This window comes from Pristiophorus japonicus, chromosome 8, assembly GCF_044704955.1.
Source record: "Pristiophorus japonicus isolate sPriJap1 chromosome 8, sPriJap1.hap1, whole genome shotgun sequence".
NCBI lineage: Eukaryota > Metazoa > Chordata > Chondrichthyes > Pristiophoridae > Pristiophorus > Pristiophorus japonicus.
The window spans coordinates 83,581,620-83,607,045 of NC_091984.1; the positions used below are offsets into that span (position 1 = coordinate 83,581,620).

At 46.8% G+C, this 25,426-nt stretch overlaps 1 protein-coding gene across 1 annotated transcript in view; it reads right to left on the minus strand.

The window, feature by feature from the left end:
* The window catches only part of lrrc7 (leucine rich repeat containing 7), a 480,097-nt gene that overhangs the window by 216,477 nt on the left and 238,194 nt on the right, over nucleotides 1-25,426 (minus strand). Inside the window, exons 7-8 of the mRNA XM_070886128.1 lie at nucleotides 23,840-23,914; nucleotides 14,533-14,677 (exon numbers count right to left, since the gene is read on the minus strand). Coding sequence (XP_070742229.1) covers nucleotides 14,533-14,677; nucleotides 23,840-23,914 — 220 coding nt within the window. The remainder of the gene's footprint in view (nucleotides 1-14,532; nucleotides 14,678-23,839; nucleotides 23,915-25,426) is intronic.

The following is a 25,426-nucleotide window of genomic DNA, read 5'->3' on the forward strand; positions in this document are numbered from 1 at the left end:
GGGGGGAGAGAGGGAGGGGGGGGAGGGAGAGAGGGAGGGAGGGGGGAGGGAGAGAGGGAGGGAGGGGGAGGGGGAGAGGAAGGAGGGGAGGGGGAGAGAGGGAGGGGGAGGGGGAGAGAGGGAGTGAGGGGGGGAGCGGGTCTCGGAGCGGGGATCGGGTCTCGCGTCCGGGGCGGGGGGGTGTGGGTGTCGAGTCGGGGCGTGGGGGGGAAGCAGGTGTCGGGTCTCGGGTCGGGGCGGCGGGGGGGGGGGGGGGGGGGGAGCGGGTCTCGGGTCCGGGGCGGGGGAGGGGGAGCGGGTGTCGGGTCGGGGCGGGGCGGGGCGGGGCGGGTGGAGCGGGTGTCGGGTCTCGGGTCGGGGGGAGCGGGTGTCTGGTCGGGGAGGGGGGGAGCGGGTGTCGGGTCGGGGCGGGGCGGGGGGAGCGGGTGTCGGGTCTCGGGTCGGGGGGAGCGGGTGTCTGGTCGGGGAGGGGGGGGAGCGGGTGTCGAGTCGGGGCGGGGCGGGGGGAAGCAGGTGTCGGGTCTCGGGTCGGGGGGAGCGTGCGTCTGGTCGGGGAGGGGGGGGAGCGGGTGTCGGGTCGGGGCGGGGCGGGGGGAGCGGGTGTCGGGTCTCGGGTCGGGGGGAGCGTGCGTCTGGTCGGGGAGGGGGGGGAGCGGGTGTCGGGTCGGGGCGGGGCGGGGGGAGCGGGTGTCGGGTCTCGGGTCGGGGGGAGCGGGTGTCTGGTCGGGGAGGGGGGGGAGTGGGTGTCGAGTCGGGGCGGGGCGGGGGGAAGCAGGTGTCGGGTCTCGGGTCGGGGGGAGCGTGCGTCTGGTCGGGGAGGGGGGGGAGCGGGTGTCGGGTCGGGGCGGGGCGGGGGGAAGCAGGTGTCGGGTCTCGGGTCGGGGGGAGCGTGCGTCTGGTCGGGGAGGGGGGGGAGCGGGTGTCGGGTCGGGGCGGGGCGGGGGGAGCGGGTGTCGGGTCTCAGGTCGGTGCGGAGGGGGGGGAGCGGGTGTCGGGTCTGGGCGGGGGGGGGGGGTGGAGCCAGTGTCGGGTCGGAGTGGGTGTCGGGTCGGGTCTGGTCGACGGAGGGGCGGGGGGGAGCGAGTGTCGGGTCTCGGGTCGGGGGTTGGGGGAGCGGGTGTCGGGTCAGGTCGGGTCGGGTCGGCGGAGGTGTAGGGGGGGGAGCGAGTGTCGGGTCTGGTCGGGGGGGAGGAGCAGGAGCTGGCCGTGGGAGGAGCCTCATTCACGCAGCCCCAGTGAGGCCATTGGGCCAGGGCTAGGGGCTGCGTGCTTCGGGCCCCTCCCACACAGTTCGGCGCCTGGAGCGTGCATGTACAGAGGTCCCGGCACTGTTTTCAGCGCCGGGACTAGCTCCGCCCCCCCACAGCTCGTGCTGGCTGCGCCGAGGGCCAGAGGACCTGTAAGTAGGTGGAGAATACCGAGGATTTTTTTAGGCGCTGTTTTAGGCGCGAAAAACGGGCGCCCCTCTCGGAGGGGCTCCCGTTATTTTTCTTGTGGAAACTTGGGCCCAATATATGCCACAGCAACTCATATCCGACCAATCATATATGATGGATGATTTCTAAACATGTCATCGAAATAATGCTGGCCTAATGAAAATCATTGCAATCTACAATGTGTTGATCGTCAAGAAGTGTGATGTCTGCGATGATTTTGAGAGCGGTGGTGCTTTTGTCGTGCATATACTGTGTGTAGCGCTGGACTCACCTTATCACTCTAGCACCCCCTTCTCCTCTAACAACCTCATTTGTGTCTTGCAGCTCAGTCAGCAGCACGGCCCCAGGTAAGGCCACAGAGGCCAGAAGGTGGGGGTGTGGGGCAGGAGTTGGCGGATGATCCTACTACAGCTGGTGCTGAGGAGCTCCGATTGCCACCCGTCAATCCGCTGAGTGTGTTCTCGACGGATGAGAGCGCGGACTTCGAAGAACCTGCATCGCCATGCTCCAGAACCCATTCCATCCCATGGCCATTTATTGGTCCTCCGATCATTCCCGCCTCCATCCACTCTGGAGGTGCTGGCCCCAAACACTTCTCCACAGGGCACCCCATTTGTCCCCAGGACGGCGCCGACCCCGCAGAGGCCTCGTGGACACGGCAGGTCTGTTCCACGAGCGCGGCATGACAGTGGAGATATGGTACAGTTGTCCAGGAGGACTGTAGACATTGGTGACCAGCTCATCAAAGCTTTGGGGGACATATCCTGACATCTGGCTACCATGTCCGAGTACAGTCCGCGCATGGCGGAGTCCCTGGATGCAATAGCCAGGAACAATGCTGCCTCAGCCCTCCCAGTGGTCCCAGAGCGCGGCACTTCACCCCGAGGTTCCGCACCACAACTGCGAACGATAGATGCGAGCAAGGACCAAGATCCTGTTTCTGCATCAGAGAATGTTACCCCCTCTACACCCCCTTCTCTCGCACCCGTGCAACCACCGCATCTGCTTTCATCCCCCCCAATGGGGCACCGCCTGAGGAGCTCCTCGGCCAGGCGCTAAGGAGCAAGAAGGGGAAGGGATAGAGTTGGGGAGAAGAAAGAGAGGGGGGAAGGAAAGTGAGGTGCATGTGCGCAGGTGATGGCTGTGTTATATCTCCATCTGGGTGTATGCAATTTGTTGCAATGTGTGAGGGCTGGGGACCAGGTTCCTGTTTGCCTTTGTATTCTATGTTGCTGGACATGTTGACCATGTGATTTATGTCAATGGTGGAAAAAGTGGGATGTGGGCAGGAGTTGGGTGTTATTGGCTGTGATACTTATGATTTCAGACCAATGTTGGTATTAAACTTTTGTTATTGAACATAACCTTGTTGCGCATTGTCTCAGATAACTGGACCATTACACACTGGTGATTCCTTACCGTGAAAGGGTTAAATACAACTTAACATCAATCAATATAAACTTTAACTGGCACCAAGGTGATGGGCACCATTGATGTCTGAGCTTCACACACACAGCAGTGTGTCAGCGTTGTCACTCACATCAACGCTCTTTCAGGCAAATCTTTCCGATATCAGCACTTCACGTAAGAGTGGGATTTAACAAATGCCAGCCACACCGCTGGCGTCCATCCTGGTTAGTTCCACTTTTTGTGGGCGGTTTTTTGAGCGGACGATATTTTGAGTGATATGTGTGCGAGGTGGCAAAATTGACGGTGGGCAATCTCCATGGCTGCTAGTTTTGATAAATATGCTCTTTATGACAAAAAACAGTCGCCGGGTGTTATTATTGAATCTCGGCATTAATTCCGTGAGGAAAGTAACACTGGGCGATAATATGGGCGTTGAAATTGCCCATTCTGCTGATTCCGCCCCAAAAAAGTGGCCGGACGGTAATATTTTTCCTCGCCGTTAAGCCCATTAGGAAAATAACGCTTGGCAATAAGTCTCCTAAAAAAGCCCGTCAGTTTCCATTTTGTGCCAAAATGGGTGATATCTGGGCATTATACGTCATTTCAGTGGTTAAATGGCCGTTAAGTGGGCGTTAAGCAGGCAAAAAAAGTGAAGGTTTTCGCCCCATGTCTCCAAAGTGCCTAGCCAATATGTCACCTGTGTATGTCCATGAAAATGCAGCAAACAGGTAGCTAGTGTTTGGAGGATGCCTGGTGCTCCTAACTTGCAAGATTTATGGATGGCATTCGAAGCATATTTCTGTACCAGCAATGAAGTAGTCCCTGCAGCAACATGGACATGGATGTGCATGTGTCACAGAGCTGAAAGGTTGCCTGAGTGCTTTGCATGCTGTCTCAACGAAACAGCACCAATGCAAGAGTGAACTCTTGTTTGCATTCATCATAAAGCAATTTACTAAAAATAGTCAAAGTGTGAGCACACTTACTGTGGCAATTTTTGAGTCCAGAAACCTTTATTAACTGACATGGCCAGCTCTGTGGAATAATTTCAAACTGTGTTCCTGATTGGAGGATGCCTCACAGCTCGAAAGAGCCAACCCCCTTTTGCAGCACCTCCCGGAGTGATACCTCCAGAGCTGTGTCCTCAAGAGGAGCACACTTGCTCCTTTCCTTTCTACCGTAGTGAACTGCTATCAGAAATTTTTAAAATTTAAAACAACCCTTTAAGAGCTGCTACATCGCTCTATAGCCCACCCTGCATTACCAGCATGCTCCTTTAACATTAGCCAATCTGCGCAGGTAATGTATAGAAATTATGGGAAGTCAGCTCTACATAATGTACATACAATGTGTAGAAACCCTACAAATACTGTAAAAGTATCTCATAATCTCTGGTTACCAAAATGTTACTAAACCAACAGATGGCGCTGTTTTATTAAGCTTAGGCTAGAAATTGGATAAGGCCCGAAAACGGGGATGGGTATCGCAATTAGACCGTGCCTGATGAATCTGAAGCAGGCAGCATGCAAACTTTGTGCTTCCTGCTAATTAAAAAGAGTGTAGCCATAAGGAAGCATTAAACAGGCTATTCAGTGACTTAGCGTCTCAGCAGGAGGCCCCAAGTTTGTGTGAGGCTAGCAACAATTAAAGTTAGCCTGCACTTCTTAAAGGCAGTCTGCAACTCTTAAAGAGGAGATGCATTCTGACTTCAGCAGGTGGTGGAAGTAACTGGGAAATAGACTGAGGAGCAAGGCGGCTGAGTGATAGCGCAACATGGCAAAGAAAGAGCTCCCAGATTTTCAGATGCAACGCTGGGGCCTTGGTAAAGGAAGTGGACAGGAGAAGAGAGGTGCTCTATCAATGAGGTGGGGATGGGGGCAGGAGGCCTGGCAGACAAACTGTGAGGAGGCATTGGGACCAGAAAGCAAACAGTGTAGCCCTGAGGACCTGGATGCAGTGACGCAAGAAGTTTAATGACCTCACACGAGTGGTCAAGGTCAGTGAATTCATCTTCAAATGCCATATCCTTATAACTGAACCACTAGGCTCACATGCTGCTCAATTCACCACCCCTCTTCACTAATCTACCAACAATCTCTATCAATCACGACTCATATACCTAACATTCATAATTTCACCTCACCCTCACACACTTAGCACTGTAGCAAGCCTCACACCCACATCTCACAGCATGCACACTCTGCCAGCTATTCAACCATGGTAGCCACATCAACCAAACACACTGCACCACACTCAATGACACACTTCCATCTTTCTTGCAGGAGAAGGCGCAGAACAGGAGATAGCAAGGGCTACCCAAAGGGGCACAGGCACGCCTGCAGAACCTTACCTTGAAGGAGGAGTCAGTGCTGGGCATTATTGGGAGGAACATTGCTGATGTCATGGCCAGCAATGAAGATTACCTTATCCTTATACCTAATCCTCCTCACATCCCATCTCCCCCTTATCCCACAAATTATTCGGATTTAAAAGCTGCAGATGGTGTAAGCATGCACCTCTTGCTTCCCCCACTCCCCTCACCACAACCATATCCTTTTGTCTTTCTCCTTTCAGATAGCCAAGAACTGCAATCTGGTCAGGCACTGGCGGAGTAGTATGAAATGTAAGAGTTAAAATGCAGTGATGCAGAACACAGCACCGTAATTCGATTTCATACTTCCAGACATCAGCTCAGATACTGACACTCTGCGTATTTTCAAGGATAGATTAAATGCGGCATCTTCATGTGGAGCGACACCGGGCATGAGTGGCCTGCAACCAGGGCAGAGGGAAAGGGTAGCACAGGTGCCAGCTCGCCGGAGGGTAGAGTCGCACACAAGTTCTGCTGCAGACGACTTTGATGAGGACTTCGATGGGGCAAGCTGCAGAAGAAGTCTGATGAGTATGCACAATGAAATGCTTGGTGCATTGGCAGGCCAGCTAGAAAGTCTGAATGCAATGTAAGGAGCATGGAGGAATCCAGCTCCAACCTTGCAGAGGGCTTTGTGCAGAGCTTGGAGGCCATCCTTTCCAGCATGGAAGGGGTAGGCTAATCCATTAGCGCACTTGTGGACCCAACCATCATCTGATGGCTGACGTCTCAGCTTACATTGCAGCACAAGCAGAAGCCACCCAATGTCTGAAGCTCAGACTGAAGTCATGCAAGCTCAGCTTGCTGCCACATAAGCACAGACTGCTGCCATCATGGCTGGGTTTACCAGTGTTGTAAAGAGCTTGCAGGGTGTCACACTAGTACAGCAATCTACCCTCCAGCAGATTCCTAGGATTGCTGAGGCACCACCCCGGAGAATTGCAGTGGCTCTGTGGCGGATGAACCTGCTTGTCCTCTCTCAGGATGACAGCATTTGCCCACTCTGCCAGGGCCCTTGTTGCTGCCTGTCAGGCAGACAGCTCATGCTAAGGTGGTGCGGCTTGCTCCGCCTGCTTCTCTCTGGCAAGAGAAAATGAAATGTTTTCAGCTCTCCTTATATATACAGCCTCACTCATCTTCCTTATGCAGGAGTGGAACTGGGAGATGTTACAAATGGTTGCTTGCTCCAGCCTAGAAGGAGCCCGGCGCAAAGAAATTCAAGGCCACGGTCACCTTTACCGCCATTGGCAATGCTGTCCTTGCCCTGGACTGTGGCTGAAAGTTTGCCTGCAGCATCTGGCAGATTGCTGTGAGCACTTCCTTTGTAAAACAGAGACATCGCATATACTGTTCCTCACTGAGTTTGAGGTAGGAGAATTACTCTCTGAAGACCCTGGGTGGATATGGCCTATTGCTGAGAGCCCTTCTCGCCCTCCTCCTCCTGCCTCTTGTAGCAGCTTGTCCTGTTCTGCGTCACTTCTGTTCTTTCTCTCTGTCATGCTGCAGGCCAAGGGGGATACAAACTACTGCACCCATGTCTGGGAGCAACTGGTCTGAGCAGACCCCTTGCAATCAGGACCAAGTCCTTGAGCACGTGCCACACCACGCCTTGTAGACTTTAGGCAACTTTAAAGAAGTTTAGAAAGCACCAAACACGTACAAACTCAGCAACAGCTAGTAGAAATCATTTAGCAACTAACCTGTAAGTATGTAATGCTCCCTTTAAATAGCACTGATGGGGGTCCTTCGTGCTGCTGAACGCATGTTCAACTGTGCAAGATTAAGAGAGGGCTCCAGCGTTGAGGTCAAAAATGGCAGCACTGGCATCAAATGAGTGTTACAAACTGATTGACGTCATAATCTGCCTCCTCTGCATACTTACGGCGCATACTCCCAGCTGCACTCCCCAGACACTACTGCCTTCACTAAAGTAGTGTCTGGCACAGCCTGCACAACAAGTTCACATGCGCTGCTTGGACGCTACTTTGGACACAAAACAGCACCGTAGTGCCGAAAAACCGAGTGCTATGGAGCTAAATTTATTGCCCTTTTTCTTTCAGTTGTGCATCTCCTATGAATTTATATTCATAGTTGTAGTCCCTTCCTATTTTTCTTCTGCTATTAAGTTTCATCTTGATGTAATAAAAGGTCACCATTATAAAGAAACCAATTTTCACATGTATTTCAAATAATGATGTAAATGTACAAAAATGTCACACAACTATGTTTCTTCTACATATAATAGGATTACAGTCTTCAGTGTGTTACAAGTCAGTACCACATTGGGAGGGGATAGATGGAGGTTGAGATAATATTGTAAACTATGAGAGCATAGCTTGAGCAGTTTATTAACATTGTCCCAATCTTAACTTGTAGCTACTGTCCTGTAAGACAATTCAATCTGTCATTCTGTATATAAAAACATAAACTTAAAGAAAATTCAATTTCTGTACTAAATTTACTGGGGGCAAAATTGGGTTATGCAAGGTAGCGTTTCAACGCCCCTCCCCTTCCGTTAAAGGGGAAGGCTGCTGTGAACTCTGCAGCCCTTTGATGGCCTCCACTGGGTCACTAGGGTTGTGTGGTGCCTTGTCCACAGCCCGGCACCCATTGCCCACAGCAGCCTCACTGGGTGCTAGGCAATTTCCGGCGTGGGGTGGAAAGGGGTGACTGAGCACGGCAACGACATCATCGCTGGAGGTGTGGTGGCCTGAGGCGCTACTAGTGGGGCGCGGCGTTACCATGTTCGTGCCTCCACTAATCTCCGCACAATTTTGCAGGAGCCGGCAGCGCCCCAGGCAAAAACAGTTTCACGTCCCGTCAGCGCCTCCAGAAAGAAAAAAAGAAAGACTTGGATTTATATCGCGTCTTTCACGATCACCGGATGTCTCAAAGCGCTTTACAGCCAATGAAGTAATTTTGGAGTGTAGTCGCTGTTGCAAAGTGGGAAATGTGGTAGCCAATTTGCACACAAGCAAACAGCAATGCGATAACGACCAGATAATCTTTGTTATGTTGATTGAGGGATAAATGTTGGCCAGGACACCGGGGGATACCTCCCCTGCTCTTCTTCGAAATAGTGCCAAGGGATCCTTTACGTCCATTTGAGAGAGCAGACGGAGCCTCGGTTTAACGTCTCATTTGAAAAACGGCACCTCAGACAGTGGCTCCCTCAGCACTACACTGGAATGTCAGCATAGATTTATATGCTCAAGACCCCTGAAGTAGGACTTGAACCTATAATATAGCTTCACCTAGTGGACTTTTGAGGTAATGCAAGTCCTGATGTATAATAATAGAAGAGTCATATGACAGGTCACATGATGTATTTGAGCCATCTCGTAGTATGTTTGTGTTTGTGATGTCAGAAAGAAAATATCACATTGGCGAATGACGATAGGATTTCTGGATTCCTTAGCTGAAATTTTTGTTGGTGGATGATTCCTGCCAAACAACAGAGACTTTGAGAGATTCTTTGTTTTTCAGTACAGCTAAAAATCCAAGGTAAATTTCAAGCACACTGTTGACATTGCCAGAGTCCAGATGGCTGCGCCTATGGGAATAATAGGCCGCTTGGGTGAGCTCCAGTGCAACCTGGAGACTTCTGTAGCATATGTGGAGTGGCTAGAAATGTTTTTCACCGCAAATTGTATCATCAAATGCCCTTATGATGAAAACTGTAGGGAGGTGTTAGAAAAAAAAAGGGCTATTTTCTTGACCGAAGCAAGTCCCGAGGTGTATGAGACCCTGAAAAATGTGCTTGTTTCCATCAAGCCAAAGGACTCGCCACTGACAGAGATTCTAGCCAAGTTAGAATAGCACTACAGTCTTGAGCCCCTGGAAATTGCTGAAAGTTATTGTTTTGGAATACGAGATCAATTCATTGATGAGGGTTTCAGTGTCATTCACTGTCATTTCAGAAACTTTCAGGACCAAGCATTGCATGACCGCTTTATTATGGGATGAAAAATGAAGTAATCAGAAGAAAATTGTTGACAACCCCTAACTTGATTTTTGATTTAGCTTGTCAGACTGTTGATGGATATGGCCGACCAATAAGCCTGAGAATTTCACACCATTTCCAGTCATCAGACAACTGAGGTGAATCACCTGCAGATTAAAAGTAAAAGGCAGTTGGGCCCCAAGGCCTCAGCAAGTGGCCAAGGTAACAGCGCATTGAAATCATGCTATCGGTGTCTGGGACAACACATTGCTCAAAGCTGTCCATAAGAACATAAGAACATAAGAAATAGGAGAAGGAGTAGGCCATACGGCCCCTCGAGTCTGCTCCGCCATTTAATACGATTATGGCTGATCCGATCATGGACTCAGCTCCAATTCCCTGCCCGCTCACCATAATCCCTTATTCCCTTATCAGTTAAGAAACTGCCTATCTCTGTGTTAAATTTATTCAATGTAACAGCTTCCACAACTCTCAGAGGCAGCGAATTCCACAGATTTACAACCCTCTGAGAGAAGAAATTTCTCCTCCTCTCAGTTTTAAATGGGCGGCCCCTTATTCTAAGATTATGCTCTCTAGTTCTAGTCTCCCCCATCAGTGGAAACATCCTCTCTGCATCCACCTTGTCAAGCCCTCTCATAATCTTATACGTTTCGATAAGATCACCTCTCATTCTTCTGAATTCCAATGTGTAGAGGCCCAACCTATTCAACCTTTCCTCATAAGTCAATCCCCTCAACTCCGGAATCAGTGAACCTTCTCTGAACTGCCTCCAAAGCAAGTATATCCTTTCATAAATATGGAATCCAAAACTGCACGCAGTATTCCAGGTGTTGCCTCACCAATACCCTGTATAGCTGTAGCAAGACTTCCCTGCTTTTATACTCCATCCTCTTTGCAATAAAGGCCAACATTCCATTGGCCTTCCTGATCACTTGCTGTACCTGCACTAACCTTTTGTGTTTCATGCACAAGTACCCCAGGTCCCACAGTACTGCAGCACTTTACAATTTTTCTCCATTTAAATAATAATTTGCTCTTTGATTTTTTTCTGCCAAGGTGCATGACCTCACACTTTCCAACATTATACTCCATCTGCCAAATTTTTGCCTACTCACTTAGCCTGTCTATGTCCTTTTGCAGATTTTTTGTGTCCTCGACACACACTGCTTTTCCTCCGATCTTTGTATAGTCAGCAAACTTGGCTACCTTACACTCGGTCCTTTCTTCCAAGTCATTAATATAGTTTGTAAATAGTTGCGGCACCCCACTAGTTACTGATTGCCAACCCAAAAATGAACCATTTATTCCAACGCTATGTTTTCTGTTAGTTAGCTAATCCTCTATCCATGCTAATATATTACCCCCAACCCCATGAACTTTTATCTTCTGCAGTAACCTTTTATGTGGCATTTTGTCGAATGCCTTCTGGAAGTCCGAATACACCACATCCTGGTTTCCCCTTTATCCACCCTATTCGTTACATCCTCAAAGAATTCCAGCAAATTTGTCAAACATGACTTCCCCTTAATAAATCCATGCTGACTCTACCTGACTGAATTATACTTTTCCAAATGTCCTGCTACTGCTTCTTTAATAATGGACTCCAACATTTTCCCAACCACAGATGTTTGGCTAATGGGTCTATAGTTTCCTGCTTTTTGTCTGCCTCCTTTATAAAATAGGGGCGTTACATTTGCAGTTTTCCAATCTGCTGGGACCTCCCCAGAATCCAGGGAATTTTGGTAAATTACAATCAATGCATTCACTATCCCTGCCGTTACTTCTCTTAAGACCCTAGGATGCAATCCATCAGGTCCAGGGAATTTATCCGCCTTTAGTCCCATTATCTTACTGAGTACCACCTCCTTAATGATTGTAATTGTGTTAAGTTCCTGCCCCCATAAAGCCCCTTGACTATCCACGGTTGGGATATTGTTAATGTCCTCTACCGTAAAGACTGATACAAAATATTTGTTCAGAGTTTCTGCCATCTCCATGATCCCCATTACTAATTCCCCAATCTCGTCCTCTAAAGGACCATTTACTTTGACACTCTTTCCTTTTTATATATCTATAGAAACTCTTGCTATCTGTTTTTATATTTCGTGCTAGTTTACTTTCATAGTCTATCTTCCCTTTCTTAATCATTTTTTTAGTCATTCTTTGTATTCTGGAGAATCATTCTGGAGAATCCTAGAGCCCTCTCAGTTTGAGCCTCCCTGGTCACAGGGAAGCTGATAAAGTCCATCCTGCGTGTGTATAGGGCTTCAGTGACCCATCTAATGCAGCAATGTGTGGCATGCTGAGACATACCCCAAATGTCGCCAGCTGAAGCCTGAAAAGAACCTGTCACGTAGAACAACAGTGCCGCGGTGACTTTGACCTTGACGGACAGTGCAGTCCTGATGGTGCTGGCAGGCTGCAGATCTTCCTTTGTGAGCTGGCATATCTCACTGATAACTTATTTGTGGAAGTGCAGTCTCTGAAGGCAGGTGGTGTCGCACAAGTTGAGGTAAGACTGCTTCTCCCTGTATTTGCGGGGGGTGTAATATCTGGTCCTCCTCATCAGTCTGTCATGTCTTACATTGGGCACATGATGCTGTCGAGTATACCTTCTGCCATCTCGAGTCTGCAGCAAGTCAGTGGTCATCAAGAGAGGATGAGAAAGGACAGGCCCCATTCCAATAGCTATCTGTTTTCCACCGATTGTTCACAAAGAATGAATGTCCCCACTAAGACACCTAGTAAATTCCAATCATCCACAGTTTGATAAGATGTTTTTTCAAATGTTCACATCATCTCCAAAGACCTCCAGAGTACATCCGAACTCCCCCGAGATTGAAGCAGAGCAGTCTTTTAAATAATGCAACACGTGATTTAGAACATGGAGTCCATAAGCTGTGAATAGTTCCGGTTAGTTCCACTTTTTCCCAGTGTTTTTTTCAGCGAGCGATATTGTCGGTGAGATGTATGCGAGGTGCCGAAAGTAAAGATGGGCAATATACTGGCCGTTAATTTCGGCAAATGTGATCTTTACAACAAAAAACAGTGGCCGGGCGGTATTATTAAATCTCAGCATTAATTACGTGCCGAAAATAATGCTGGGCGATATTATGGGCGTTGGGATCACCCATTCTGATGATTCCGCCCAAAACAAGTGGGCAGGCGGTATTATTTTTTCTCGATGTTACGCACATGCGAAAAGTAACGCTCGCCGATAAGTGACCGAGAAATGGGTGCCAGTTTCCATTTTGTGGCTAAATGGACGATATCTGGGCATTACACGTCCTGTAAGTGTTAAAATGGACGTTAAGTGGGCGTTATGCATGCAAAAATAGAAAATCTAGCACATATAGTACACTGTTAGTCAGTGTACAACATGTCAATCGGTAAGCAAGAAACCAGTATCAGTACCAATACAGCCATGGAAATGGCCACCCAGGGTGTGGCAAATGCTACATGTAGATTTTGCTGAACTAGAAGGACAGCAATCGTTCATTGTGATTGATAGCCACTCAAAGTGGGTTGAGGTGTTTCCGATGCAGAAAATAACAAGTAAAACAGTATTGTTTTCTTCATATGGCCTCCCAGAAGAAATTGTATCTGATAATGGGCCGCAATTTGTTTTTCAGAAGAATTTGCACAGTTCACGAGCAGAAATGGTGTGAAATATACCAAAGTTCCACTGTAACACCCTGCTTCAAATGGTGCAGCAGAGCACACAGTACAAAGTGTAAAATGTGCCCTCATCAAGCAAATGTTGGATCCAAATCCAAAGAAACGGCAGCTGTCATTGGACCACAAATTAGCAAATTTTCTAATTACTTATTGTAATACTCCTCATACAACTACTGGTAGAACCAGCAGAGTTGTTTTCAAACAACAGCCATGAACCAGGTTCCTTTTGTTGTTAAAGCCAAATTTGGCACAATCAGTAGAAGGGAAACAATTAAGACAAAAAGAGAATCATGAAACAGGTATAATAAGAGAGAGAAGTGTGAAAATGAATCAGAAGCTGAGAGTGAAGGACCATCATCATAAATGGTTAAACTGGTTACCAGGAAGAATAGTAAAGATATGTGGTCCTCGCACATATTTGGTCAAGATGTTTGATCATGGAATGATTAGGTTTGTTCACATTGATCATATTTTACCGACAGTTTGCACCGTGAATCCGCGTGCAATGCCGATTTTTACTGCTGGGTGGATTTTTTCCTGAATGTTAGCAGAGTCGAAATCATAGCAGAGTCATAGCGGTATTTTTGGCGGAAAAATACCGCTATGACCAAAAATGGAATTTCTAGGCCCATATCTTTTGTTGTGTATAACCATGCAAGTTATGTATGATGATTATTTTGTTATAATTACCTTTTCATTAAGGAGGGAGAAGTGTAATATAGCTCCATCTAGTAGACTACTGCTCTACCTCGTGGACTACTGTGGTAATGCAAGTCCTGATGTATAATAATAAAAGGGTATTGGAACCATCTTGTAGAATGTGTGATATCATACAGAACCCACAGCCTTTGACTCAGAGGTGAGAGTGCTAACCACTGAGTCACGGCTGACACAGTCCAATTTTGGCCCCACTGACTCATGCTGGGCTTATGGATAATGCTGATTCATCATTATCCATAAGCCCAGACATAGACATTGTCTTCAAGTTGATGAACCTGATTCCATTCTCAATCCAATGTCCACATAGACACAATTTTTAAAAATTTGCACATGACATGTGGGTGTCACTGGCAAGGCCAGCATTTATTGCTCATCTAATTGCCCTTGCTGGGCCATTTCAGAGGACAGTTAAGAGTCAACCACATTGATATGTGGTCAGAGTCACATATAGGCAGATTGGGTAAGGATGGCAGATTTCCTTTCCTAAAGGACATAGTTAAACAGATGGGTTTTTATGACAACCCAGCATTCAATATCCATTACTGATACTAGATTTTTATTCCAGATTTATTTCATTGAATTTAAATTCCACAGCTACCATGATGAGATTTGAACTCACGTCTCTGGATCACATTAGTCCACACCTCTCGCTTACTAATCCAGTAACATAACCACTGTGCTACCGTTCCCTTGGAACTCTGACTGATTTTCCCATCCTTAACTGGGTGGTCTGAAATCACCTAACTCAGAACAGGCCAGAGACCAAAAATAGGATTTTCCTAATCTGCATGCATTAGGAAGGCATTGCATTTATCTGCTGAGCCATGGTAACCTGATACGACTTCCTTTTATGAGTCATTCTCTGTTCCCCCTCCAAATTTTTTTTAAAAACAGTCATGGACTCAGAATTGTTGCTGATTGAAATTAATGCAAAATGGTAACATTGTTCCTACCTATGGAGTCGGGCAGCTGTTGCAGCATATTGGATGAAAGCAGGAAGTCCTCCAGGCCTTCGCATCCAGAAATATCTGACTCAATGGTTTCTATTCTATTCTTCGACATATCCAAGTATGTCAGATGTTTCAACTTTGCTAAAGGCTGAGAAAATGCAAAATACGTAAAGATATGTAATATGTTTCACATTCATTTTAAAATCATTTTTAACTTTTATTTCCCCCTCCTACTTTCTTTCCCCTCCTCCTGAAGACCATGGGCCCGAATTTGCTCACCTTACCGCCCATTGCCGCCGACTGCCACCGACATTCCTTGTGCAGATCCGCCCAGTGCCACTTTCGAGGTGGGCTGGAGCAGGTGGGAGGGGAGAGCCGTCGGGAACCGCCCGCTGACGTCAGCGGTCGGGCGAGTGACGTAAGTGACCTCCCGCCCGCTGAGCTGTCAGATTGGTGTGGGCGGGAGTCGGCAGGAGTCGGAGCCAGAACGGGGGTGGACCGCTGGCTGGAGGCTGGCCTGTCCCCGAAGGTAGGTAGGAAGATCCTGAAAAAAAGGTTAGTAATCTTTTTAAAAAAAAAAAATTCCCACAGCGACTTACCTGGATGGGGTCCCCAGAAGGTCTTCAGATGTTTTTTTTTAATGCTTTTGCTTTTCAGCACTTCGACCCTCCATGAGTCCGACTCTATCTTTGGCGGCACTTGGGCGGCAAGTGCCTTTGCCGCCGAGAAAGAGAGCTCCCGCCGGCTGATGCCCAGATTGGCGGCATACGTCGTTCATTTGCGGCTCGCCGACCTTCAAGGGACCTCTCCGATGAAAACCCTGTTCAAAGTACCGTCAGATACCTCAGCAGCCATCGGCGGTCCTTTGGGCGACACTTGGGTGGGCGGAGGCCTTCATCAAATTCGGGCCCCATGAATTTTGCTGGGGTACGGGTTCCAGGATCTGGTACCTTAACTAAGCGGCCAGTCTTCGAGAATGTGCTTAGACAGTGAGTGTCGACAGGTTACACTTGACCACACTCATACATGTCCTATACATGTCACTGGATAGTGATCAGCAGCAGGAACCCTGGGTGAGCTTTTTCTTCACCTATCTCAATGACAATGAGGCTATCTGTAGAATACTTGCTGCTCCTCCTGTCTTTAACTCTCCCAAACGCTGCCTGTATCCTATCCTGCAGCAAGTTCCACTCTTACATCACCTGTGTTCTCACCGATCTACATGGCCATCTGATCTCCCTCACATTTAAATTTTCACCCTTGTGTTTTAAATCCATTCCTTCCTATTTCTTTAACCTCCCCCAGAAAAACTCTCTGGGCTAGAGTTTGCCCAAATAATGATATCACCATTTTTTGACATTATTTGCGGTTAACGACTTTTTTTGTTGCCGAAATAATGCCAAAAAAAAATACGCTTGAATTTCGCCAAATGTTTTGTAACTTTTGGCGAAGCATTAAAAAAAATGCTGTTTTTAATGACAAAAATGAAATATTTTGTGATTTAAAAAAACAGCCGTTCTGCGCATGCGCAGAAAAAAATAAATTTTGTCTGTTTCTCACGTAACAGGTGTGCCCGCGCATGCGCAGTACACTTCCAGGTCTGAATCAGCCATTTTTAAAGGAATTTAAAGTTCTAGGATAGTTCTCCATTCTTCCACAACGTTGCTGCAAGAACAAAAATGCAGGGTGATTTGGGAAGGAAGAGGGCTAGGAGGTTTACCCAGGACTCAAATTAAGCCCTGATAGGCGCTGTAGAGAAAGGATGGGGCCAAATTGGAAAGAAGGGTAAAGGGAAACTGCACCCATTTGCAATGGTAGAAGCATGGAAACGCATTGCTGAGCAGGTTACTTCTGTGGACTCCGTCAGGAGGACCTATCACCAGTGGAGGAAGAGGTGGCATGACATTTGCGGGATAGCCAGAGTTAGTAATATTTTTATTTATGCACTCCAATTACTTAAATTGTAACTGTGACCCATTTTGGTATTGCAAGGCTTCTGACCATCGCACATTATAAAGACTGCTTTTTTTCTGCACTGCACTTCCATGTTTTCGTTATGAACAACGTGCAAGTAAAGGGACATTATATAGATCACTTAATTAAACACATATGATATAAATGCTTTGATGACTATTTGTGTGTGCCATGACAGCAGAAGGCTCCTCTCTTAAAAATTTCTATTGTCATCTCTACAGAGAAAGTTGTTCCAGAACCGGCGACAGCAGCAGAAAACTGGTGGCGATCTGGCAATACTGCTCCCACTCACACATTTTGAAAGCGTGTTGCATGTCTGATTGGTGTGTTGCAGAGATTGACCACCTGTGCGGATGCTGAGCCCATGTTCAGGAGTGACAGTAGTAAGTCCTGCAAAATCCACAGTCTGGATTGGCTCAATGTTAATTACTGTGTGGGCTAAACTTCGGTTTATGCGATGTACTGTCATTCATCGTGGTCCTTCAAATGAGCTTGTGCTATGTGAGCCGACTCATGTCACTCTGCCTCCTCCCCTGCTGCTAACCAGTCGTCTGTTCTTTTATATTTTGCAGATGATTCAGAAACATCCAAGCTCGCGACAAATGGAATTGGATGACGCCGACCTCAGTCATCCTGACCAACTTCCACAGGAGGAGGAGGACAACTGGATATGGTGGGGGTGGGGGAGGAGGAGGGGGAGATGGTGTTGTTGACTTTGGAGGATGCCACGCAGGCACAAAGGGCTACATCTGCAGCCAGCACTATGCAAGAGAGGACATTTCACGGTTATCCACCATGCGAGGTCCCGGGTCCCAGTGGGTTGCAGGAAACCACACCCAGGGCAGCAGCAGGCCGTCTGGCGTCTGCGTGGATGCTGAGACATCAAGACCACTCTGACGAAATGCAGCCTGAATGGGAAGTGGTAGATTTGATGGGAACGACTGGGGAGAGTGTCCAACTCACCGAATCGCTCCTTGAGGCGATGGGTGGGATCTCGGGAAGCATTGCAGCACTATTTGCTGACATTAGGGAGGGCATTTTGCCAAGAATAGCAGTACTATCTGCAGAGATTAGGGAGGGCATGTCGTAGATAGTAGCTACAACGCGTGAAAACACTGAAGCTGTCAATGCCCAGCGGCAATTGACGGGTCTGGACTGATTCCACTCCAATCCCCAGACCAACCTTACCAGACAGTGTGCATTTGAGCAACAGACTGGAGTGTCCGAAGCCGGGCCTTCCGCAGGCCCAGGTGTTCGAGGGCTTCCATTGCCGTCTACTTTGTCTGTTTCCCCAACAAGTGCACGCCTTACCCCCAAATCTACTAAAAGACAGCTTAGGGTCACCGAGACTAGGGTTAAGCCTGCGGTAATGGGCAAGACTAATGCCAAGGCAAGAAGGAGCCGGGGAGGTGGGGGGTGGGGGGTTAAATTAGGGGTGGCTGTGGGGTGGAGAGAGGTGGCTGCAGCTGAAGTTTGTTTGCTTCTGTGGTTGTTGTTGTTTTGCTGTTCTTTTATTCTTCTTTTGTTGTTGTTGTGGTTGGTTGTTTGCTTTATTGTTATTTAAGTGACATTAATTTAAACGTTTAATATAGTACAAAAATGTTTTATTAAAGTTAAGAAAGTTGCTTTTAAGTACTAGTGTACAAATGTTTAATAAATTTCAAGTTGTTTTTTCAACTAAACCAAACTTATGCAGTGTCTCATTCGCAGAATAACATGGGGGAAATTGTCAACATGGTAGGATACAGTGGGCAGTCAATGATGAAATGTGCCATTCAGCCTTCATGCAAAGCGGTGAAGTATCAGTTGCTGATGCAAGGCTCTTGCAATGGCATAAGGTCCATGAGGCCTCCTCCCGTGTCTGCCAGGGGGTGGTAGTAGTGGCATGGGTTCCTCGTCCTCCTCCTCCTCCTCCTCCTCCTCCCGCGCCCCCTCCCCCCACCCCTCCTGAGGTGCTCTGCAATCTCCAGTGGCAAATTCTGTTCCCTCATGATGGCTAAGTTGTGTAGCATGCAGCACACCACATTGAATTCATCGACCTGCTGAGGGGAGTATTGCAGGGAGCCTCCAGAGTGGTCCAGGCATCGGAAGCGCTGCTTTAGCACTCCAATTGTCTTCTCGACGATGTTGCGTGTGGCTATATGGCAGATATTGCAGCTACGCTCGCCTTCTATCTGCGGTTTACGGAGGGGAGTCATGAGCCAGGTGGCGAGCCCGTAACCTTTGTCTCTCAACATCCAGCTCTGGCCTTCTGGCTGATGCTCAAACAGCTGTAAGACAGTGCTTGCACTTAACATGAAAGCATCATGGATGCTCCTGGGAAATTTTGCATTTACTGCCATGATACGCTGAGTATGGTCGCAGACGATCTGTATGTTCAGCGAGTGGAATCCCTTTCGGTTTCGGTAAACATCTGGATCCTCAAAAGGGCTCGCAAGGTGTTGTGCGTACGGTCAATGGCAGCCTGTACCTTGGGGAAGCCAGCTATTCGTGCAAAGTCTAGAGCCCTCTCATTCTGTGCCTCCCTGATCATTGGGAAGTTGATGAAGTCCTTCCTGTGTGCAAACAGTGCAGCAGTCACCTGGCGAATGCAGCAATGTGTAGCATACTGCGAGATGCAGCATATGTCCTCTGCTGATGCCTGAAAGGAGCCAGAGGCATAGAAGGCAAGTGCAGCAGTCACCTTGACCTTGACGGGCAGTGCAGTCCTCCTCACGCTTATAGGCTGTATGTCTGCCTTTATGAATTGGCATATCTCTGTGACCATCTCTTTTCGAAAGCACAGCCTTCTAACGCACTGCGCCTCAGACAGGTGCAGATATGAATGCTTCTCCCTGTAAACTCGTTGGGGTAAGGCTTCCTCCCCATAAGTGACCTCTTTGATTACGCTGATAATGCTGTCGAATAAGCCTTCTTCTAGCTCTCTGCTGGATAGCATAAGCAGTCAGCAAATATGGCACAGATAGAATAGGCCCCATTCTTAAAATGTCCTTGAATGTCCTTAAATGTCCTTAAAAATGAATTAAAAACTCACAAAAAGCTCAATCTGTAAAACACAGCCTTCCCTCCAAAAGCTTTAATGCACTCAACTGTAGCTTCGTTTTCCAAGATGGCGCCGTTAGCGACGATTTTGATCCGACTCGACCAGGTAAGACAAGCTTTTCTTGTGCAGTATTTATCAATGTCTTTAAAAATGTAATTATTGGGTAAATTCACAAAAACGGCGATATCGTTATTTTTGACACCTAGTGACGTCACAAAAACGGTTTTGAAAAAAGGCAGTCGTTATTTTTTAACGACGGTGTTAAAGCACTGCCCAAATAAGTAAAATGTCATTAAATTTTTTAACACCAGAAAGATACTTTAACATGAAAAAATGGCGTTAAAACGTGCGTTAGGCTGGCTAATTTCTGGCCCACTATTCCGCTGACTCTAACCTCATGTGCAAGACCCGTCCTTTCAACCCAATATTGGTGGTTGTGCCTTTAGCCATCTAGGCACCACATTCTGGAATTCTTAGTGTCAATCTCTGCCTGTTCATCCCTCCCCTCCCACTTTAAAACCCTCCTTAAAACACACTTCTTTGACCAAGCTTTTGGTCATCGCTTCCAATATTTCTTTCTTTGACTTGATGCCCATTTTTTCTTTACACCTCTGTGAAGCACCTTGAGATGATTTTCTATGTTGAAATCACTACATAATTGCAAATTGCTGTCATTGCTATTGTTGCTGAAGCTATTACTCTGGCTAATTCAGACAGACTAAGGATCACCCTCCCTAATCTGTTTGAAAACGCAAACTTTGAATTTTGAAATAGCCAATTTGGCACAGACTGCTCTTTTCACAGAGAAAGAAATAGCTTGCAAGGAGGGGAGTATAGATTCCCCTACAGGTAGGCCTGACCCTGTCCGCACACAATCTGCACTTACCAGTAGGAGTTACTGGACAATGGTCAGGAATGAGAGTTTTGATTTTTCCCTCCCCTCACCTAGGGATACTGTGACCAATTGTACTGTTCCTAGGGATGTCCTGGATGAGATTAGCAAAACTGGCACCAAGCTGGGATCATTTCTGGGAGCTTCCTAGTCTGTGTAATTCACTACCACAACCCAAATTTTATCAACTATCCCCATTGGGACATAAGCAGTTATCAGCCTTTGTTGGAGAACACAGCCTTTATACTGCGCGAAACAGGTCAGGTTTTATAACAGTGCAGATTGGTGTAGCAGCTTGGGACAGTGTGAGATCTGCTGGAAAGTCCAGGATAAAGGGTCTGGCCCAGGAGCAGCTGAACACAGCAGCTGAGTGCAACCACAAATTCAATATAGTCAGGTTTTGCTTCAACGTATCAAAGCAAAATTCTATATAATTTGATCTGATAGACCAAGAGCAGGACAAAACATCAATATACTGAGATATTCAATACATCAAAGTTCCATATCTCAGGACTGAGCTGTACAATTTTTTGTGATTTTTTTTTGTGCTCCTCAAAGTTAGGATTGCCCAGGGTTTCCATCCTATTTCACATCTGTTTGTTACCAAGTGTTAGCATCAAGCATTCCTGGAACAGATATAGTAGATGTAAAGTAAAACTACCTCTGCTCTTAACCATTGTCTTAACCAATGCATTTCCGACTGTACCACTGTAACATTTTCATTTTACACAGCAATCATCCTTGTATTTCCTCTCAGTGAGATTGCCAATTTAATTTCAATTCAAATTGAAATATGGGTTATTTGCTGCGGTTTGAAATTCAGTTTGAACTGGGTTGAGACTGCTCAAACTTATTTTGCGTGGAATCCTTACTGCAAGCAGAAAGAGGGGAAATTTTCATCTCAGCAAACTAAATTGGATTTGTAACAAAATTCTAAAGGTGAAAGGACAATGTGCTAAACTACTGAACTACCCAGTCTCCATTTGATCAAATATTTATTAATTTCTTTCTTAGCAATTACAGGATAATTTCAATGAAATTTCACAAACATATGCCTGCACTGAATGTCCTAAGTGATTTCCAACACCTCCACCATGGTGCACCTCAGCAGAATATGTTGCACAAATTTGAGCAGGGGAGAAGGTAGAGAAGCTAAGAATTAATTGGCTTTTGGGAAAAATTAGCCCGCTGAGTGCAATGCAAAACATTGTCACTGCTGTGTAAATGGAATAAAATTAGCTGTACATTTTGGTATGGAAATTCATAAATAGAAAATATAGGTATGTCATTTTCTATTAATTCTTAAGTAATAAAATTAACAATAAAATGTAAGTGTATATTAAAGGGATGCTGTCTGTTATGAAAGGTGTTTGCTGAACCTTTCATCCATTTTCTTACAAGCATTGCTGTGATGATTCTTAGTCATGTTGAAAAAGATCACTCCTTCCTTCTAATTACCATGACAACCATGGCTTTCTGCCTCGTTTCCAAATATATAAAAAAACAATTTTGCTAATCTTTTCAATTATTAAGAATGCATTGTTTAAAACTGTTCCAGAAAAAGGCAGAATTCCAATGCATTTTAGCAGAAAATCCAGATTTCGGATGTTGAAGGGATTATGAAAACAATGTGCAATTTTTGGGGGGTATACTGCAGGATTCATAAATATATGAGGGGGGATTTTGTATGCAGTGTCACTAAATAAATTGGACTGAAGTGCAGTGGGCTTTGTACACACCACATTATCTGAATGCTGACTTGGCAGGATTTCTCATGATCAGCCGATTTAATATATTCTGATTAATGATGGTGAATTCTTGGCCGGTATTGTGTGTGGCACGATGAGCCCTTTATTGGGAGGCAGGGAAAGAAAGACTTGCATTTATATAATACCTTTCACGACCACCGGATGTTTCAAAGCACTTTTCAGCCAATGAAATACTTTTGGAGTGTAACCACTGTTGTAATGTGGGAAACAAGTCCAATTGCATTGTGGGAAAATTTAAAAGGACGTGGCCACTTAAAGGCAAATGGTCATATATATGGGGATATACTTTTTTACAGCCTTTATAAAGGAGGAGTGGTGAGAGCAGTGGCGAGAGATCATGGCGGAGGTGCGACAAATGAGGGTGCAGGGCCCAGAAGAGCTGAGTGCCCAGGGGCAGCACAGGTCAGCCCACACTGCGATATGTGTGCGCACTAGGTCCGTGCAGCAGAGCAGGTCTTCAGTTTCCTGGTTTACTCTTGCCACTGGATAAAGGCTTAGCTCTGTCAATCCCGTGAGGTGGCTGATGTGCAACGGTCACCATACGTTAAAAAAATCCACGCACAGGCATCTTCCATCCCTGGAGTTCAGGACTGGAATATCAGGTCCTCCATTGAAACATCAGTGAACTCATCCCTTTTGATGTGGAAGCAAGTCATTCCTCATTCGAGGGACTGCCTATGATGATGACTGATGAAGGTAACTTTATAAAGACTGCATGAAATATATGAACATTTTAAAAGCCTTTATAAAGATTGTAGGGGCCAAAAATATATATGGAGACAAGAAAAGGAGTCTGTGCTCAAGTGATGGAACAGTGTACTATCTGAATCTCCTGTCTGATGGGTAAAAAGATGGATGTAACGCTGCATGAGGTGAGTCTCAGGCGGATTGCCCTGTTCAGAATTCCAGGGCATTTTTCACAGAAAACAGCACTGCAGTATGGCTGGCAGGAAATAGTGGGTAGGTTCAACAATAAGTGTAAAACTTGCAAGTTCTGGGAGCAGAAGAAGATGGCAAACTTTAAGGAAACTGCCAATGGTACCAATTACTCAGTATATGGCTCAAGTACGTATGCCATGAAGTGCTCCCAAGCAACTTGTTGCACATCTGCTGCTGGCTCTTTGGGAAGTACAGCAGTGCATAGACAATCATGCTCCTGATGCTAGTCAGTAGCAAAGGAGATAAAATAGCTGGTTATGCTGATCAACGCATCAGACTGTGGACACTGGACATTGTGGACAGTGCAGTGACTTATCGTTGAGATGATCCCGAGACTGGAAGGAGGCAGAAGCAAAAACATTGCCCCTACTGCAGTGCCAGCTCTGTGGAACAAGTAGGCTGCAGATGACCTTGCAAAAGAGGGAACATCTGTACGTGGCTCTATGTTGATCTGTAACTTAGAGTCAATTCCCCAGAAACACAGCCAGGTAGGTATAACGAGGACTGCAGATAGGATTGGTGTTACCATGGTGGGTGTGGTGGTACAGTGTGGTACATAATTATTGAATCAACAAAAAATTCCTTCTGACAGGTCTATTGTTAAGGTAAAGTATCAAAAAACCTAAACTACATACAAATAAGTGTTCAGGTTGCAAGGTAATAGAATTCAGATGATGTGGTGTAGATTCTTACCCCAGGTAATGTCTGTATTGAGTTATTGTCCATCCATAGCTCCTTCAGGCTCTGTAACTGTTCCAGGACGTCAGGCTAAAGAAACAGAATACTGTGTATAGCCATTATTCCATTTGCATTGAGATCAGAATTTTAGATTGAATCAATACAGCTGTACAACATACTGACCTCATTATAACGTAATAGAGATTATCTCCAAGCTGACTGAAAAGCTCCTTACCTTGCAGATATGCCACTGAACTCAGGGTATGATAATTCTGAACAAGGAAATCTGAATTAAAATTTTCTGCATGCATCCTCCAGTACCAACCTACTTTTAGTTTCCCAACCCTTCCAATCTATCATTGGTGGCTGCACCTTCAGCCACCTTGTCCCGACCATCTTGAGCTCCACACCCCAGCATCTCTACTTAGCACCTGCTCTCTTTAACACACTGCTTTTTGTTCTATATGAATAAAGAGTCTGACTGGATATTGTGAGTTCAAAGTAAAGTGTGACCTTAGTCTTTTACTGCAGGTCTCCAGAGTGCCTCTGCAGCCTGTGAGGCCTCCTTAAGTACCTGTGCTCCCAAGAGATTGTGGGATCCCTTGGGACTCCAGGGGATGAGCCCTCTGGTGGCTGTACAAGATATATACAAGTTCACATACATAACAACACTCCCCCCTCAAAGTCAACAGTGTAACTATTTACAAGGTGAGTCGATCTGGGGCCCTTCTTTCCCTGGTTGATCGTCTCGGTGCAAATGCTGGTTTTGGTGAGTCATTTGTTGGGCCCTCGCTGGGCTGCTGTGCAGCTGGCCTTGCTGGGCTGCCTGGTGTGGTGAGTCCTGCTAGGCTGCTGCGGGTGATGGGTTCTGCTTCGTGGCCAACCGCGGTGTCGGTTGCCACTGGTGTGTATGTTGGGGGGGGTCAAAGAAGGTAGGGTCCAAAGTTGGTTGTTCAGGGTAGTCCGTGAATCTGAGTTTGATTTGGTCCAAGTGTTTCCGGTGAATGAGTCCATTTGAAAGTTTGACCCGAAAAACCCTGCTCCCCGCTTCGGCCACAATAGTGCCGGGAAGCCACTTGGGACCATGTCCATAATTTAATACAAATACAGGATCATTGATTTCAACTTCGGGTGACACATTTGTGCTATCATGATATGTACTTTGTTGAAGCCGCCTGCTCGCTACCTGTTCATGTAGATCAGGGTGAACTAACGAGAGCCTTGTCTTAAGTGCCCTTTTCATGAGCAGTTCAGCAGGTGGAATCCCAGTGAGCGAGTGGGGTCTCGTGCGGTAGCTAAGCAGGATTCGGGATGGGCAAGTCTGCAGTGAGCCTTCAGTTACTCTCTTCAAGCTCTGCTTGATAGTTTGCACTGCTCTTTCTGCCTGACCATTGAATGCTGGTTTGAACGGGGCAGATGTAACATGTTTGATCCCGTTACGGGTCATGAACTCTTTGAACTCGGCACTGGTGAAACATGACCTGTTGTCGCTCACAAGGACATCAGGTAGACCGTGCATAGCCCACAGGCTTTCAATGGTGGCAGCGGACGTGCTTGCCGACATGATCTCACATTCAATCCATTTGGAGTATGCATCTACAA